We start from the raw sequence: 13,623 nt of genomic DNA on the forward strand, positions 1-13,623 counted from the left end.
ACAAAACGAGAAACTGCCACTGAGACCATATCTTCAGCTCATTGTTGACACAACAGATGAAGTGGTGTCTTTCCTAAAAACCTCCTTTATGACTTTATTGAAGGAGCCCTACGCCTCCTTCAGGGGCTTCACTTGTGTTACCAGAGGACCACCTCTATTTCTTATCTCATATTTCATGTACTGTATATACGACTGTAGCACCCTGTATGGGCCAATATGGTGTAATTCCAGAGAAAACGGAACAACTTTTAGGTCAAAATACAACCAGGAAAAAAACAAAATGGCATCACTACCAATCTAACAGTGTGTTGAATGTTAGCAAGTGTGGAAACTTATATCACCACTGAGGCCGTGGTCTTCGTAGGCTGGGATTACTGAGGATCCTCTGTGATGTCATCACGGCTGTCTCCAAGGCTTGTGAGAGCAGAAGACAGCACAGAGGATGAAGAAGAGACTGATTATTGGTTTGGCGTTGGGTTAATTACAGGCCTGGGAGACACGGAGTCACAGAGAGGAGGTGCAGTAACATCATTAACGTCAGGGAGCGGAGGAGGGCTGCGATACGTGGGGTGAGGTGCGTAGCTGTAAAGCAGGGAATTACGGCAGGATTGTGTAAGTGCCAGAAGGTAATGAAAAATGCAAGTGGGTGGCAAGAGCTGCTGCTCCTCGGGTGTTTCTGCTCCTTCTCACTGGTTTGTAGCAGCACTAATTAAGATAAAATATTAATCGCTGTTGTGTTTCTTTTTAGCAGCGTCACAAAGGAGGGATCAGGGACTTTCTCTGCCAGGTTTGGAGCAGCTTTAGAGACAATACCAGCACCTTGGACAAACATTTGAAGTGGACTATAACCAGGTTTGGGCCACACGGTGAAAGAGTGGTTAGTGCTCTTGCCTTACAGGCGGAAGATCAGTAGTTTGTTTCCCTGTAGAAACTTTGGACTATGGACTTTTTGATGAAAAGTCTCATGTTTTCTGTAATAATGAGACTGACCATTGACTGCAGGAGAGCATGGAGATAAATTGGGACATCACACCACCAGGGGTCACATGAGCGCACAATGTCTCCGTTTGTAAAATAGTAAAATACTGCGGTAACAATAAATTAAAACTGGTAGAAATTCCGTGACATCATGTATCTATTTAAAAATACATTCTTAAGATTCAAAGATTATATTTACATATATATTGGTCCATATTTTCTCTGTGGTACATTTTGAGTCATTAGAAAGGACGAGGGACAGACAAGTGTAGGCAGATTATTGAAACTGGAACAAGGCTGAGTCTACGTTGTAGAAAGACAGAAAATAGACAAAACTATAGAAACAGAAGATAGAAACAAAAAATAGAAACAGAAGGTTTAAGAAAAATGATTTTATTTTTTACACCCTTTAATAAGCAAAATCTTAAAACACAAAGATTGACTTTGTATATAAACACATCGCTTTCCTGGGCTAAAAAACACTTTTGCACACTGTGCTTTGATTGCAAAGTCTCTACATCTGCTGTGGGTCACATGTGGTGTGACGACCCCCAGTAAACAGGCTATTATTGCATAAATCACATTTGACCTCAGCAGGTCACATGTTGGAGTCTTTTGATGGAGAGCACAAAGACCGACGTGGAGAAAAATCAAACTTTTGTACACAGTGAACAATAATAGCAGCTTCTTGATGAAGGCGTTGCACATTGTCCTCAAAAAGCAGAAAATATGATTCAAAAGCAATTTGTGATGGTGGTGGCAGTTGTGCTTTTATGTATTTGGATACAATTAATTAGAGAAAATAGAGAAAACACACAAACACGAAGCAAATGTTTTCATGGAGAACTCGCAGCATTTGGCTCATTTCCCTTTCAAACAGAAGCTACCAAAAAGCTGAACTCTGGTCGCACACGACCCCATCTTTCTTTCTTTTTTTGTGTGTTTCATTTCCATCTCGTCTACATGTAAAATTACTCTTCTTAAAAAAAACAAAGTATCCCAGAAACATCTGCAACACTAAATACAGACTAGAAGCAAAAATATACACATTTAAAAGAAGCTGAATCAATGACTTTGGTTTCACCCAACACAGGCAACTGCATTCACCTACACACTTAAACAACACTTAAATAACCTGGAAGTTCCCTTTAAACCACAAACAAATGGAAAGAAACATTAAAACAAAATCATAGAGCATTCAAAAAACAAAGCTAGGTAAAAACCTACCTTGTGCCATGTAATTATTTGTGTATGATGTACGGCAAACCGTAAGGGACACAGTGAGAAAAAAATGTTTTACCAGCCCACGTTTACATTTTTTTTTTAAAATAAAACCCAGAAAATACGGCACTAATCCTTCTGCCGCTCATTACTAATCTTTGAAGCAGATCAAGGAAGGCCTCGTGACGCTGAACACTCCATTATGTTTTGTTTGTGAGAGTGTGACGGCAGCTGATGCTGACTCATCCCTGACTCAGGCTACTCCACTGTGCCTGAGCTCCAGGCCTATTAGGCAGGTGAATTGTTAGAGTCTGGGTGAAGCCTCAGTCTCCACTTAGAGCGGTCAACGGTCAGCGGAGACTAAAGGACAGACTTCATTCACCTGCATCAGCTGAGAGCTAAGAATTTACCTGACGATTAAACAATGCTGTGATGATTTAACTGCAGCTCAGACGATGCTGATGCTGCTGCTGCTGCTCACTCTTAACAACACAAATGCTGCAATTAGCATTCGTCAAAATTTGTAATTTTATGATGAATTTCATATTATAACCGTTGTGTTTTCTCCACATGGAGCTGTCAGGCAGAGGAAGACTCCAAAGATGATTTGTGGTAGATGCTGAGAAGGACATTGTGTTTGGTGTAAAAGGTGGGGAGACAAGGAGTTGGGTGAGATGGAGGCAGATGATTAGCTGTAATAAACACCCTGAGGGGAGGAGCCAAAAGACAAAGGAAAAAAAGGAGGAGAAATAGAAGAAGATAGGAATCACTTTGGATTGATCCTTTATCAGCCGTCAGCACCGTCAGCACAGCAGCAGCTGTAGTGATACAGGGCAGTTTTTACCGACTGTACTAAAACACGTTTTTTCATCTCCAAATTTATCTTCATTGCCCAACAAGAAGATCATAAATGGATGCAAAATGGACTAAAAGTGGAAATAAGCATGGAAAACAACAACGGAAAAGAAGAGGCAGAGGACAACAGGAAGATAAGACAAAGAGACACTGGAAAAGGCAAGAAGACTAATGACAAAACACGTTAGTTTCTTGTTAAATTAAACCAGATAAAAAATGATCTCATGATGAAGAAGGAATTTGAGGACACAAAGACAAAACAAGGCAGAAAAAAAGGAAGGGGAAAAAAAAGAACAAGATGAAGTGAGTGGTGAAAATCTAAACGAGGAGAAGATGAGTTTGACTTGACAGAATGAGAGCCTTTCACAAGACGGTTATGGACATAAATAACTGCCATTCAATTTCCTTTAAGGGGCTTTTCACACTGCAGCAGTGTCAGCAGAAAAGTTTAGTGGTCTTTTCTGTCTGAATTTATTAGGGACAGTGCACACACTGATTGTCATTAGTCAAAGCTGCTGACTCATTTACATCTGTAGCTGCTAATCAGAACACTTAAGATTATGAATAACATCATCGACCAGCCTCAGACAGAAGATATATACTCTGTATGTGGAGCTGAGTGCAGAATGTGAACTGGTTCTCGGTATAAAATTAAGACCAGGGTGACAGCGGCGGATATTCAGCAAATACCCAGACGCTTCTTGTTCATCATTAGCTGAAGCTGACGGACCGTCGCTGCTGAATCAACACGGTTAGGATCCACAGGCAGGACGTGTGATGTGGTGAACGTGTGCAATCCCAAATGACTTGAACTCAAACGTGAAGCGGGACTGATCAGTCGTGGCAGTTCTACAACAGCACGTGAATTATTAATGACTTTGCGACCGAGCGTTGCTCTGTTTTGGTTTTAAGTTACAGCTGAGAGTGGCAGCAAACAGCGTGTCGTCTTAAAGCATCGCAGCTATCAGCAGCAGAGCAGCATCAGCGCCAAGGACTATCAGATTTAAACATTCATACAAATGCATTGATCTGAAAGGTTGGTACGATTCCGAGTATGCAACAGAACCAAAATCTGTGGTAATTCATGTGGATTCTTCAACTATTGCCTGACTAATGAACAGGTTTTGTTTTGTTTTGTTTTTTTATAAATTAGTAGTTTTCTGGAAACAGAGTCTGAAGAATATTGCCCCCAACACGTCACAACAAAAACTGTAAAGATGGTCCAGTAACCACACTGGTGGATAATCTTTTTTCCACTGACTTTATCAACTTTTTCCCTTTAAACAGGATGAGAAATTTCATGTGTGGCAATTTATTCAAGTCTGAAAATGATTAATCTTCATGTTAAAAATTATACTGATTAAGCTTGAACTTAATTAATGCTAATTTTCTATTGGACTTTAATTCGTAGAGTTGACGTTGGCTGAGACGCCCTCTGGTGGTTCACTGCTGATTTGTTTAATTCAGTTACTATCTCCTCACCAAAAGCAGCAACATCTGAACTCTGACAGTGAAACGATGGCTGGACAACAGAAGCCTGGAGATGAGTGGTTTATCCGCTGACTTTACTGAAATCGATTATGATTGGTTGAGGTAAACATTCTTAAAAGCTGACTTTAAGCTCATTGGCATACACACAGCTCATTACCACATATTTATAGGAAAAAAACCAAACAATATAAAGGAGTCAAGCTCACTGTGCACAACAACAACTCACCTAAATAACTGTATTATTCATACATTTAGCAACGGTTTTTAGAAAAGTCCCGGAAGCTACTGGGTTGGAAGCATTCAGCTACTGCTCTCGTCACTCTTCACTTCAGTCTTCTTATGTAAAGGGATGACAGCCATGTTAAGATGCTCATCTAAAAACTAATTGAAAAAAAAAAAAAACTTTCCTGAAATTCTGAAAATGAAATATGTTTGCATTTGTGTTGCTCAAAAAATAATTTAACATCAATAAGGATTTTTCTTTTTGGCAATTGTCACCTCATAATTTATATATAATGTTATTTACACATTAGTTTTACCCTATCTTTCTTCTTGGTAAATATCAGGTGAATCTGTAGAAAATTAGAATTTCAGATAAAATCAACAGCATATGTCTGAAATGTGGGTTCATTTAAGGAAGTTATTCCTTCTCTAAAATCATAAGGATGTGCACCAGTGTGCAGCCGTGCACACCAAGCCTGTGCGTTTAACACCAGAGTTAAAGGACAGTAGTGGGGTAGCTACAGTTTGTTCTGCAGGAAATATAAAACCTACGACACAGCAAAGAGTTTGACATTTGAGTGCTGCAGCTGAACGAACTCTTCTCCTACTTTAAAAACACAATTCTTCCTTCAGCTCTCCAAGCACGCTACTGCTCTGCAGCGGCACCTCCACTCCGTGATGTATGTGGATTTGAGTTGGCTTAGTTGTGCTTGGCCCGAATCCCTTTTAAGTAGTTCTTCCAGCGCTTGACCACATCTTTGAAGATGGGAGAACTGTCTATAGAGGCCAGCAGCTGCAGCTGGTTGATGTGCGTGGTGTGATAGTCCCAGCGTGCAAGGTTGGGCGCTGCGCCCAAAATGAAGTGACGCAGGTCGTAGATGCTCCCAGACCCCGTGTCAAACAGCGGAAGCATGGCCTTCAGTGACTCCATACCTCGGCTGAAGAGCTGCCCCGCCTCCCAGCCCACTTTCTCCCCGGCTGTCTCAGTCACATCGTAGAGCCCCAACAGGGAGTAGATAAAACCGTTGAGGACAAAGGAACTTGGGGTGGTGGGGTATTCCTCATACCAGTCATATTTGTTCATGAAGACCGCCTTGACCCCGTGCTGCGCTGAAGGCACCTTGTAAGGTCCTACTGCCTTTAGGGCAGCATTGAGGTAAAGCTGGTTCTTGGTGAGGAGGTAAGCTCTCACTAGTGTGGACATGGCTTGGCCCTGAGCCATGGCTGAGTACCAGCCTGGCTCCAGGGGCCGGAAGCCATCACCAAGTTTGCGAGTGACCATGATGGGCCACCCACCTCTCTCATCCTGGTTGCGCACCAACCAGTCACTAGCAGCAAAGAAGGCTGCCATGTGGGCCGTGGTGGAGATGGTGACGTTGTCAACAAAGCCACGCCCATGGAGAATCAAGCGCACCACCCGTTTTGGCATGATCTGAAAGGGAAACCATGTTAATAGAGCAGCAAATAATCATAGAAGGTGCAATTATTTTCATATGGTAGAAAGCTGGCTACTACTACACAAACATAGTTCAGTGTTGAACTGAACTATTTAACTTCAAGATCATTTAGACTGACCGTGAACAGAACATTTAGAACAGAAATAACGACCTAAAGGAATAAGAACAGAGTGTATCTTCACTGTGGTTATAACACACACTCATTGGGAACCATTCAACAACACAAGCTGACCTTTGTGGCCTTCACAGCCTTGGTGTTAGAAAGGCCCACGCCCTTCCTGAGGTCAGTGATCAAATCTCTGGTCAAAGTGCTCCAGGCGGTTCGCGGCCCAATGCCGTAGGTAATGTCCCGTTCTTTGAAGGCGATGAGCTGCGTGTTAGTCACATAATGGATGGTGAAGGGCGGGCCCTTTTCTGTGGTCTCCAGGATCACAGACAGGCTGCCATTGGAGACAAACTTGATGTCCAAGCTAAGGATAAAGTCTTTGGAGTTACCCAGCTGGAGAGACAGGCCTTCTGATGACTCTGTGTGATGGACAGAATAGAGGAAGGGATGCATTTCAAAGTATGTTTGAGAGCATAAAAAGAAGAAGAAACCCCCCACCCAAAAAACCCTATTTGACTAAATTAAGAAAGTCAGATGATTGACTGATGGTCTTGATCTGTTTTTAGCACAGTCCCTGAAACCTTTTTTTAGGCTGTCAGTTCATTTGTCTATCTCTTTTATTTATCTATGATGAGTCTTTTACTCATGAAGTCAACATTTATTCTAAAAGTCACTTTAGTTTAAGCCTCAAAGCTTTAGGGATGATTTGAGGTCAAAGTCTTATTTTAATAATAGAATCTTGTCATTTTTATAACAGCCATGCCTTTGTGTCTGTGGAAAAAAACAGATGAGAAATGGAGACAAGGTTGGAAGGAGACGTAGCAAAAACTGCAGATGTGCCGGCGAGGACTGAGCACCAGGAAGGAAAAGGAAAAAAAGAAGAAGAGACCTTAATGTAGCATTATGAAACATGTTATTAACATCAACCAAAGAGGGGGAAAAAAAGAGTTAGTTTCAAGTCATTTCTGCAGTTTCTGCATTCTTACCCACCATCATTTCTCAAACAGTTGTTGTCTTAGGTTCTTGTGAAAACTAAAAGCACTTAAAACCTTTTAAAAAAAAACTCCTGATTTGCCTTGTGGTTTGGTATAAAAAGAAGATCAAACTTTCCCTCATCTTCAGGATGAGAAAATCAAAAAGGGAAGGAGTGAGGAAGGAAAAGGAGTGTAATGGAATGATGGATTGCACGAGTGCCCTTCAGGCCAGTGCAGGAGCGGAAAGGGCGGAAAGGAGTCAGAGAAAGAGATATCACAAGATACAGACTGGAAAAGCAGAGCTGGACAAGGTGGAGTGAAACACAAAGAGTTGATCAGCAGGAGAATAAAGGAAAGAGCCAGCCTGGCAGGGGCCTCTGGACGACTATGGCTCTTTAATGCACTCATAAATCCATTACTCAAGGCAATGCAGAGAGTAAGTGGATTTGTACGCTGGGCCTGTGATTACTCTGCCATCAATAAAGGATGAGCAGGGAATATAGAGGAGGTGATTCCACCTCCTCTCTGCTCCTTAGCTCCCTGACTGCTTTGCACAAAGGCAGGAGACAGAAATGACATGAAGCTAGAAATACATGTCACTGTGAATCTGGCCTGCTTGCTGAATTTTTGAAATAAAAACATGTTCAACATGTGTTGCCTGTGGGTTGATCTCAACCACCAGTGTGACGGTGCAACCGTGTACGGTACATATTCACCCCCTCCAGGCACATCCAGGAGATAAAGCTTTGGGGAAGGATTTCTCTAACAACTGTTGTTTGTCCAGACACAATCAATTGTATATTTTGATATTTATTGATTTTCCCCATTTAATCTCCATCCATTTAATAATTGAAACAGTAAGAAAAAACATTTACATTTTCCCAAAGGACACAGTGATGAATTATAGACGTTTCACCAACCATGGGACCAAATATTTATATATTCTGTTGACTGTATTTTCATAAATCATCATCTTAATGTTTGACAAGGTTCATATTAAATTTTACCCTAATGACCTGACTACAAACTAATGTTAAATAACTGTAGAATGATGTCTGTTTAAATAAAATGAATGTTTTATAAGAGGACATATATGCAGATATATTGCTGTAGCACATGCAGGGCCATAAATGAGATGTGTGATGAAGAGCCAGTGTTGGTGTTAAAGGAGTGGTATTTCTTCTTGAAATAGCTTCGACTATTTTTACCAAATATTTTAAATAGCTATAGTGTCAGTGCAACACGAATTGTGCAAATGACCAGCTTTAAAAAATAACATCACCTTAGTATTGTCAACACATTTCAAAGGCACTGTAGTTGGTGACAGATGTTACCAAAATACATCTGCATGCAGTGAATAATAATTTTAACACGACTTTTGAACCATGAAGAGAGCAACGGAGGAGATTTTGAAAATAAAAAGTCCCCAGAGAAGGACAGTGAGTTTATGTACAGATGGTGGAGAACAGGTTATTACCAGGGGACAAAAATTGATCTGCTTGTCAGAAGCTTTGAGAGGGCTGTTCAACTGCAGCAGCCCAGGAGCAGTTGAAAGAAAAACAACGAGGGAGTGGTGTCAGCGATGCGAATGGAAAGGGAAAAATACAAAAACAAAATATACATATACATAAATATATATATATACATATACATAAATATATATATATACATATACATAAATATATATACATATACATAAATATATATACATATACATAAATATATATACATATACATAAATATATATACATATACATAAATATATATATATACATATACATAAATATATATACATATACATAAATATATATATATATATATACATAAATATATATATATATATATACATAAATATATATATATATATATACATAAATATATATATATATATATACATAAATATATATATATATATATAAATATAAAAGGTCTGAAACCGAGTAAGTACCATAATAGATCAGGGAATCGGATTGTCACATGTAGGAGAGACAAAAGAGCTGAACGGCGATAATAGGTAGGAGGAAATATAGATGATGTGTAGAGGTTAAAGACTGAAGCCTGGATATGAAAAGTGTCAGAGGAAGGCTGAAGGGGGATGATGAAAACATGACGACGTCAGGGAAAGTGTGAGCCAGGGTTTGACAAGTTGCAGCTAAATGAAAAGGTAGAGACGGAGAGAAGCTGCAGAAGGATGAAACAAGACATGGATGGTGAGGAGCAGCAGAAACCTGAAGAGATGGGAGGAGGGGAGAGTTACAGCAGACACAGCCGGTCAATAGGGAACAGACAGAGACAGGCCGTCCTGGAAATACAAGCAGATCGTGTAGTGAAGGCAGTCTAAAGTCACCACTGTGTATTTCCCAGATTTTATAAAAGCCCTCTGAGGTTTTAGAGGTGAAAATCTAAGCCACATTTTTCTATGGGTTTTATAACTTCTTAGGAACATTTGTTACGGTTGGTACGGTTCCCCACATGCAGCTCAAAGGGTACCGCTTGGTCTTTGCTCACCCAAGGCTGAACACATTTGTTACTTGATAAGTCAATTCTAATTTCTAATTCTAATTTGTCACCATGGTTCATAGTTATTATTGCAGTGTTAGCAAGCTAGCAACCATGACCTACATACTTTTCTTCAAGAGAAATTTAATTTTTTTTTACATGTTTGAAAGACAACTGTGGACCAGACCAGGATGATGGTAATACTGTAACTATAATGTAAAGCTGACCTGGTGAGAAGATATGGAGTTATGATTGTTATTATCATTAACAGCCGCTGTAAGTTGAACATTGTGAGAAAGGTGTGGCTGGAAATGTGAATAAATACAGGCACAGGTGAGCAGGTATTTATAGTAACTCTAAATGTAAATGTTTTTGGCAAAAACCCTACAATAAGAAAATATAAATTGAAAAAAAAAACACAAATGATAATTCACAAAATAACATTTTGTGAATTATCAGTTCCAATGGTTTAAATAAAATAACATTTTGTGAATTATCAGTTCACAAAATATGATCCATAACTAGCTCTCCGTCTTGATAATAATCGAAAGTAATCTCTCTGAGAGAAGGCAGGTCGGTTGGTTCAAACAAACACAGTTGTGCCTTTGTAATCCTGGACCACATGCTTGGCATCAACCAACAGTCTGAGGGGTTTTGTCAAAGCCGGGTGTCCTAAAGACAACAACGCCACTTTAACTGTATCTGAAATAGACCAGGGACTCAGCTGACTAATATGACCTGGTTCCAACTATCATTGATGTTGCACTGACTGGGGAATAACCCCCACAGTAAAGTATTGATTATAAAGGCTTGAACAACAACCAGCGTGAGGGCTTAATTGCTCTCCAAGGTATAAACTTTAAAAGATTGCATAAAAATGCACAAGCAAACTGGTTGTTTTGGGGATTGTGCCTCTTGTTCAAACAGTTTCTCTTAAATAGTTTATTGCTGCAAGTTCCACTTTGTTGCCTTCAGTCCTCTGTCATCAAAAGTTAAAAGTTTGTCAGGTTCCATCTGTGTCCCTAGTGAATCGAATCGATTTGTTTCAAGGATTTATAAAAGCAAATTTCTGTGCAACTAAATTAAATATTTAGGTTTGCATCTTTTTACAGCTGATTTATGAAAGCAAATTTCTGTGCAACTAAATGAAATATTTAGGTTTGCATCTTTTTACAGATTATATAAATACTATATTCAAAACAATAAAATAAAAAAAGTCATACCACCAAACTAACAAATATTGAATTTCAATATAATGACTCATATTGCTGGTTGGAATTTTCACTCTACATTTAACTTACGTAGATGTGATGACGTGTGAGTTGGAAAATAAAATAGAATGAACAGGTGATGCTGATTCTCTGCTTCCTGTGGAGTTTCTCGGTGATGTGTACATTACGTGGTGTGTCCACTGTCACCTTATACAGGCTGCTGGTATTCTCGGACTGTGACTCACCAATCAGTATCACCCTGTCCTGGTATGGAGCTACATATGGAACCTTGTTCGGTCACTGTTAAATCAGAGAAAGTGTATTTCCTCTAGGCTACTGATGAACCTGTGCACTTACATACCTGGAGCACTGAACTGACGCACAGAGGTGAACCTGGTGTTGTCATAGACACGGCTGTGAACACAACCTTTAGGCACACTCCACTGAGCTGCGCTCGCCCGGCTGTCCCTGTCCTCGGCTGTATCGTAGACTTCAACATGAGGTGCTCGCTCCGTCAGGTTTTTGCTGTAATGACTGAGGCCGTACTGGGCGATCTGGATGGCGTAGAAGTAGCCCTGAGGCCCCCACTGAGTAGACAGAGGGACACCTGGGTGACAAAGAGAGATGAGCAGAGATTGATACAAATGACACCGTGGTCAATTCAAAACAGAAGATAAACAGTAGAAAAATGCAATTTTGTTACAACATTGTTGTTGTCTCCAGTGACAGATCATAGTTCATGATCAGATCACTTTTCTTTTTCCTTAAATCTGGTGCACAATCATTAGACTAAATAGATCGTGTTAAATTTAGATTTTAGAATGTTTAGTCCGAGGGTAAGACTTACATGATGACACAATGATTTTGTTTCTTGATCTACTCATGAGTCAAGGAATTGCAATTAATTTTAGGAGGTCAAATACAAATTACAATAACTACATTTAATATTTAATATTCAGATAAGACCAGTGAGAGTACGAATAACTGCTGAAATACTAAGATTTTTAGAGAAGAAAATGATAGAAACGTAAGCAGTCTTGTTTATACTCGGGCTAATTTACTGAAATAGCTCAGACACGATAAACAGATGGTTCACTGTAAGACTGTGTGACACAGAGAGCAAATGTGCAACCAAACCCTGAGGAGAACATAATACACTCAGATTTAGGCTCTTGATGAAGTGTCTTCTACACTCACACTGATTCACTCACTGATTTTCACTGCAAATCTGTCAACACAGGCTGTGCTCTCCTCTGAAAACATTTTATATTTTGTGATTAAGATCAAATGTCAAAACTCTAAGCAAAAACTCAAGGACAATAATGCCAGGTTGAAATACAAAATCTACAGCAATTTGAATTAAACGTATATTATTCAGAATAATATATACTTTTAAATGGACAGAAATGAACCCACACCTACGAAGATTCAGACAGACTGTCACCGCTGCCTGTCAGTACACTGGTATTCCTCCAGACAACTTAAGACAAATGACTGTCAAAATTCTAACAATTCATCCCAGTGCTGTGCTCACAGAATAATGTAGAATAGTGATCCATGTGAAAATGATGGCTGAGCCTCCACATATTTACATGACACCAGATGACCGAGTTGGATTGTAAGTTTTCTAAAACTAGGTTTCTGCTCTCTACCAGTTAAACATTTTAGCATCATATTTAATTTTTTTTTAATTATTCAGCGTGGGCGCAATGAATATTCAGCAGTTTTCTCTGGATGTGCACTTACTGTGGGAAATAATATTTGCAAAGATTTAGATCATTTTGCATTAATTTTATATTTTTATCAGACGTTCTTTTACAAATATTTACTTTCTTGGAGCCATTTAAGTTATTATTATAATATTATGAATATGTGTTTGCATAGATTCAGAACACAAAAGGCCAATTTGATTATATTAGACAATTGACAATAATACAGCAGTCTATAATCTTATAATCTGACTTAAAGCAAGTTAATTTGTCCATAATAAATGTATGGGAAAAAAAACTTCTGCACTGTTGTTTCATAAATGTAAAATTGCTGCAGAGTAATGGGTCCTTTTTAAAAAAAAAATTCTATGCATGTTCTTTGACGGGCTATCAATGTCGTTGCTAATGTGAGGTCAAAACAAATATCAGAAATTTGTTTTCAAATAAAACCAAAAAACAGTGGTGTAGCCAATTTAAGCTTGGTGTTTCTAACAAACTGAGCTAAAAGCTCAACAACCAAAGAGTGGAGTGTTGTAAAATGTTATTATGACACTTGTGCTTGTACATGCACAATACTCAGGGTGTCATTAAATCACCTTTCTGTTGGCAACAGGAGCACGGGAAGAAAAAGAAAAAAAAAAGTCCTGCCCTTGTTTTAGTCCTGAGGTTTCTCCAACTGTTCCAGGCCAATTAACAGACTGCTGTTTTCACCTATGAAAATATGCTAAGTGGAAAGAGGTGTACATGTTTGCTGATTTGAAGTGCTATACAGCAAAGAGTCTGGGGCTTAATTAATAGCCTAAGAATACAGTCTTGTTGGCGTGTGAATATCAGCGTAGATGTGTTTCCTCAGCTCTGTAGGAGAAGAAACCATCAGAAAGTAATTGGAGGTTGCGAACA

General features: G+C 39.3%; 1 protein-coding gene across 2 annotated transcripts in view; it reads right to left on the minus strand.

Annotated features, from left to right (window-relative positions):
• Positions 1-1,355: 1,355 nt before the first annotated feature.
• glceb (glucuronic acid epimerase b) overlaps positions 1,356-13,623 on the minus strand; it is a 32,267-nt gene continuing 19,999 nt past the window's right edge. For both annotated transcript variants that reach the window (XM_008337190.3, XM_008337189.3), the window contains 3 exons: positions 11,376-11,621; positions 6,457-6,749; positions 1,356-6,199 (listed from right to left, as the gene is read on the minus strand). In XM_008337190.3, the coding sequence (XP_008335412.1) occupies positions 5,468-6,199; positions 6,457-6,749; positions 11,376-11,621 (1,271 nt within the window). In that variant the 3' untranslated portion in view covers positions 1,356-5,467. The remainder of the gene's footprint in view (positions 6,200-6,456; positions 6,750-11,375; positions 11,622-13,623) is intronic.

The sequence above is a fragment of the Cynoglossus semilaevis genome, unplaced genomic scaffold (genome assembly GCF_000523025.1).
Source record: "Cynoglossus semilaevis isolate Cse_v1.0 unplaced genomic scaffold, Cse_v1.0 scaffold1507, whole genome shotgun sequence".
NCBI lineage: Eukaryota > Metazoa > Chordata > Actinopteri > Pleuronectiformes > Cynoglossidae > Cynoglossus > Cynoglossus semilaevis.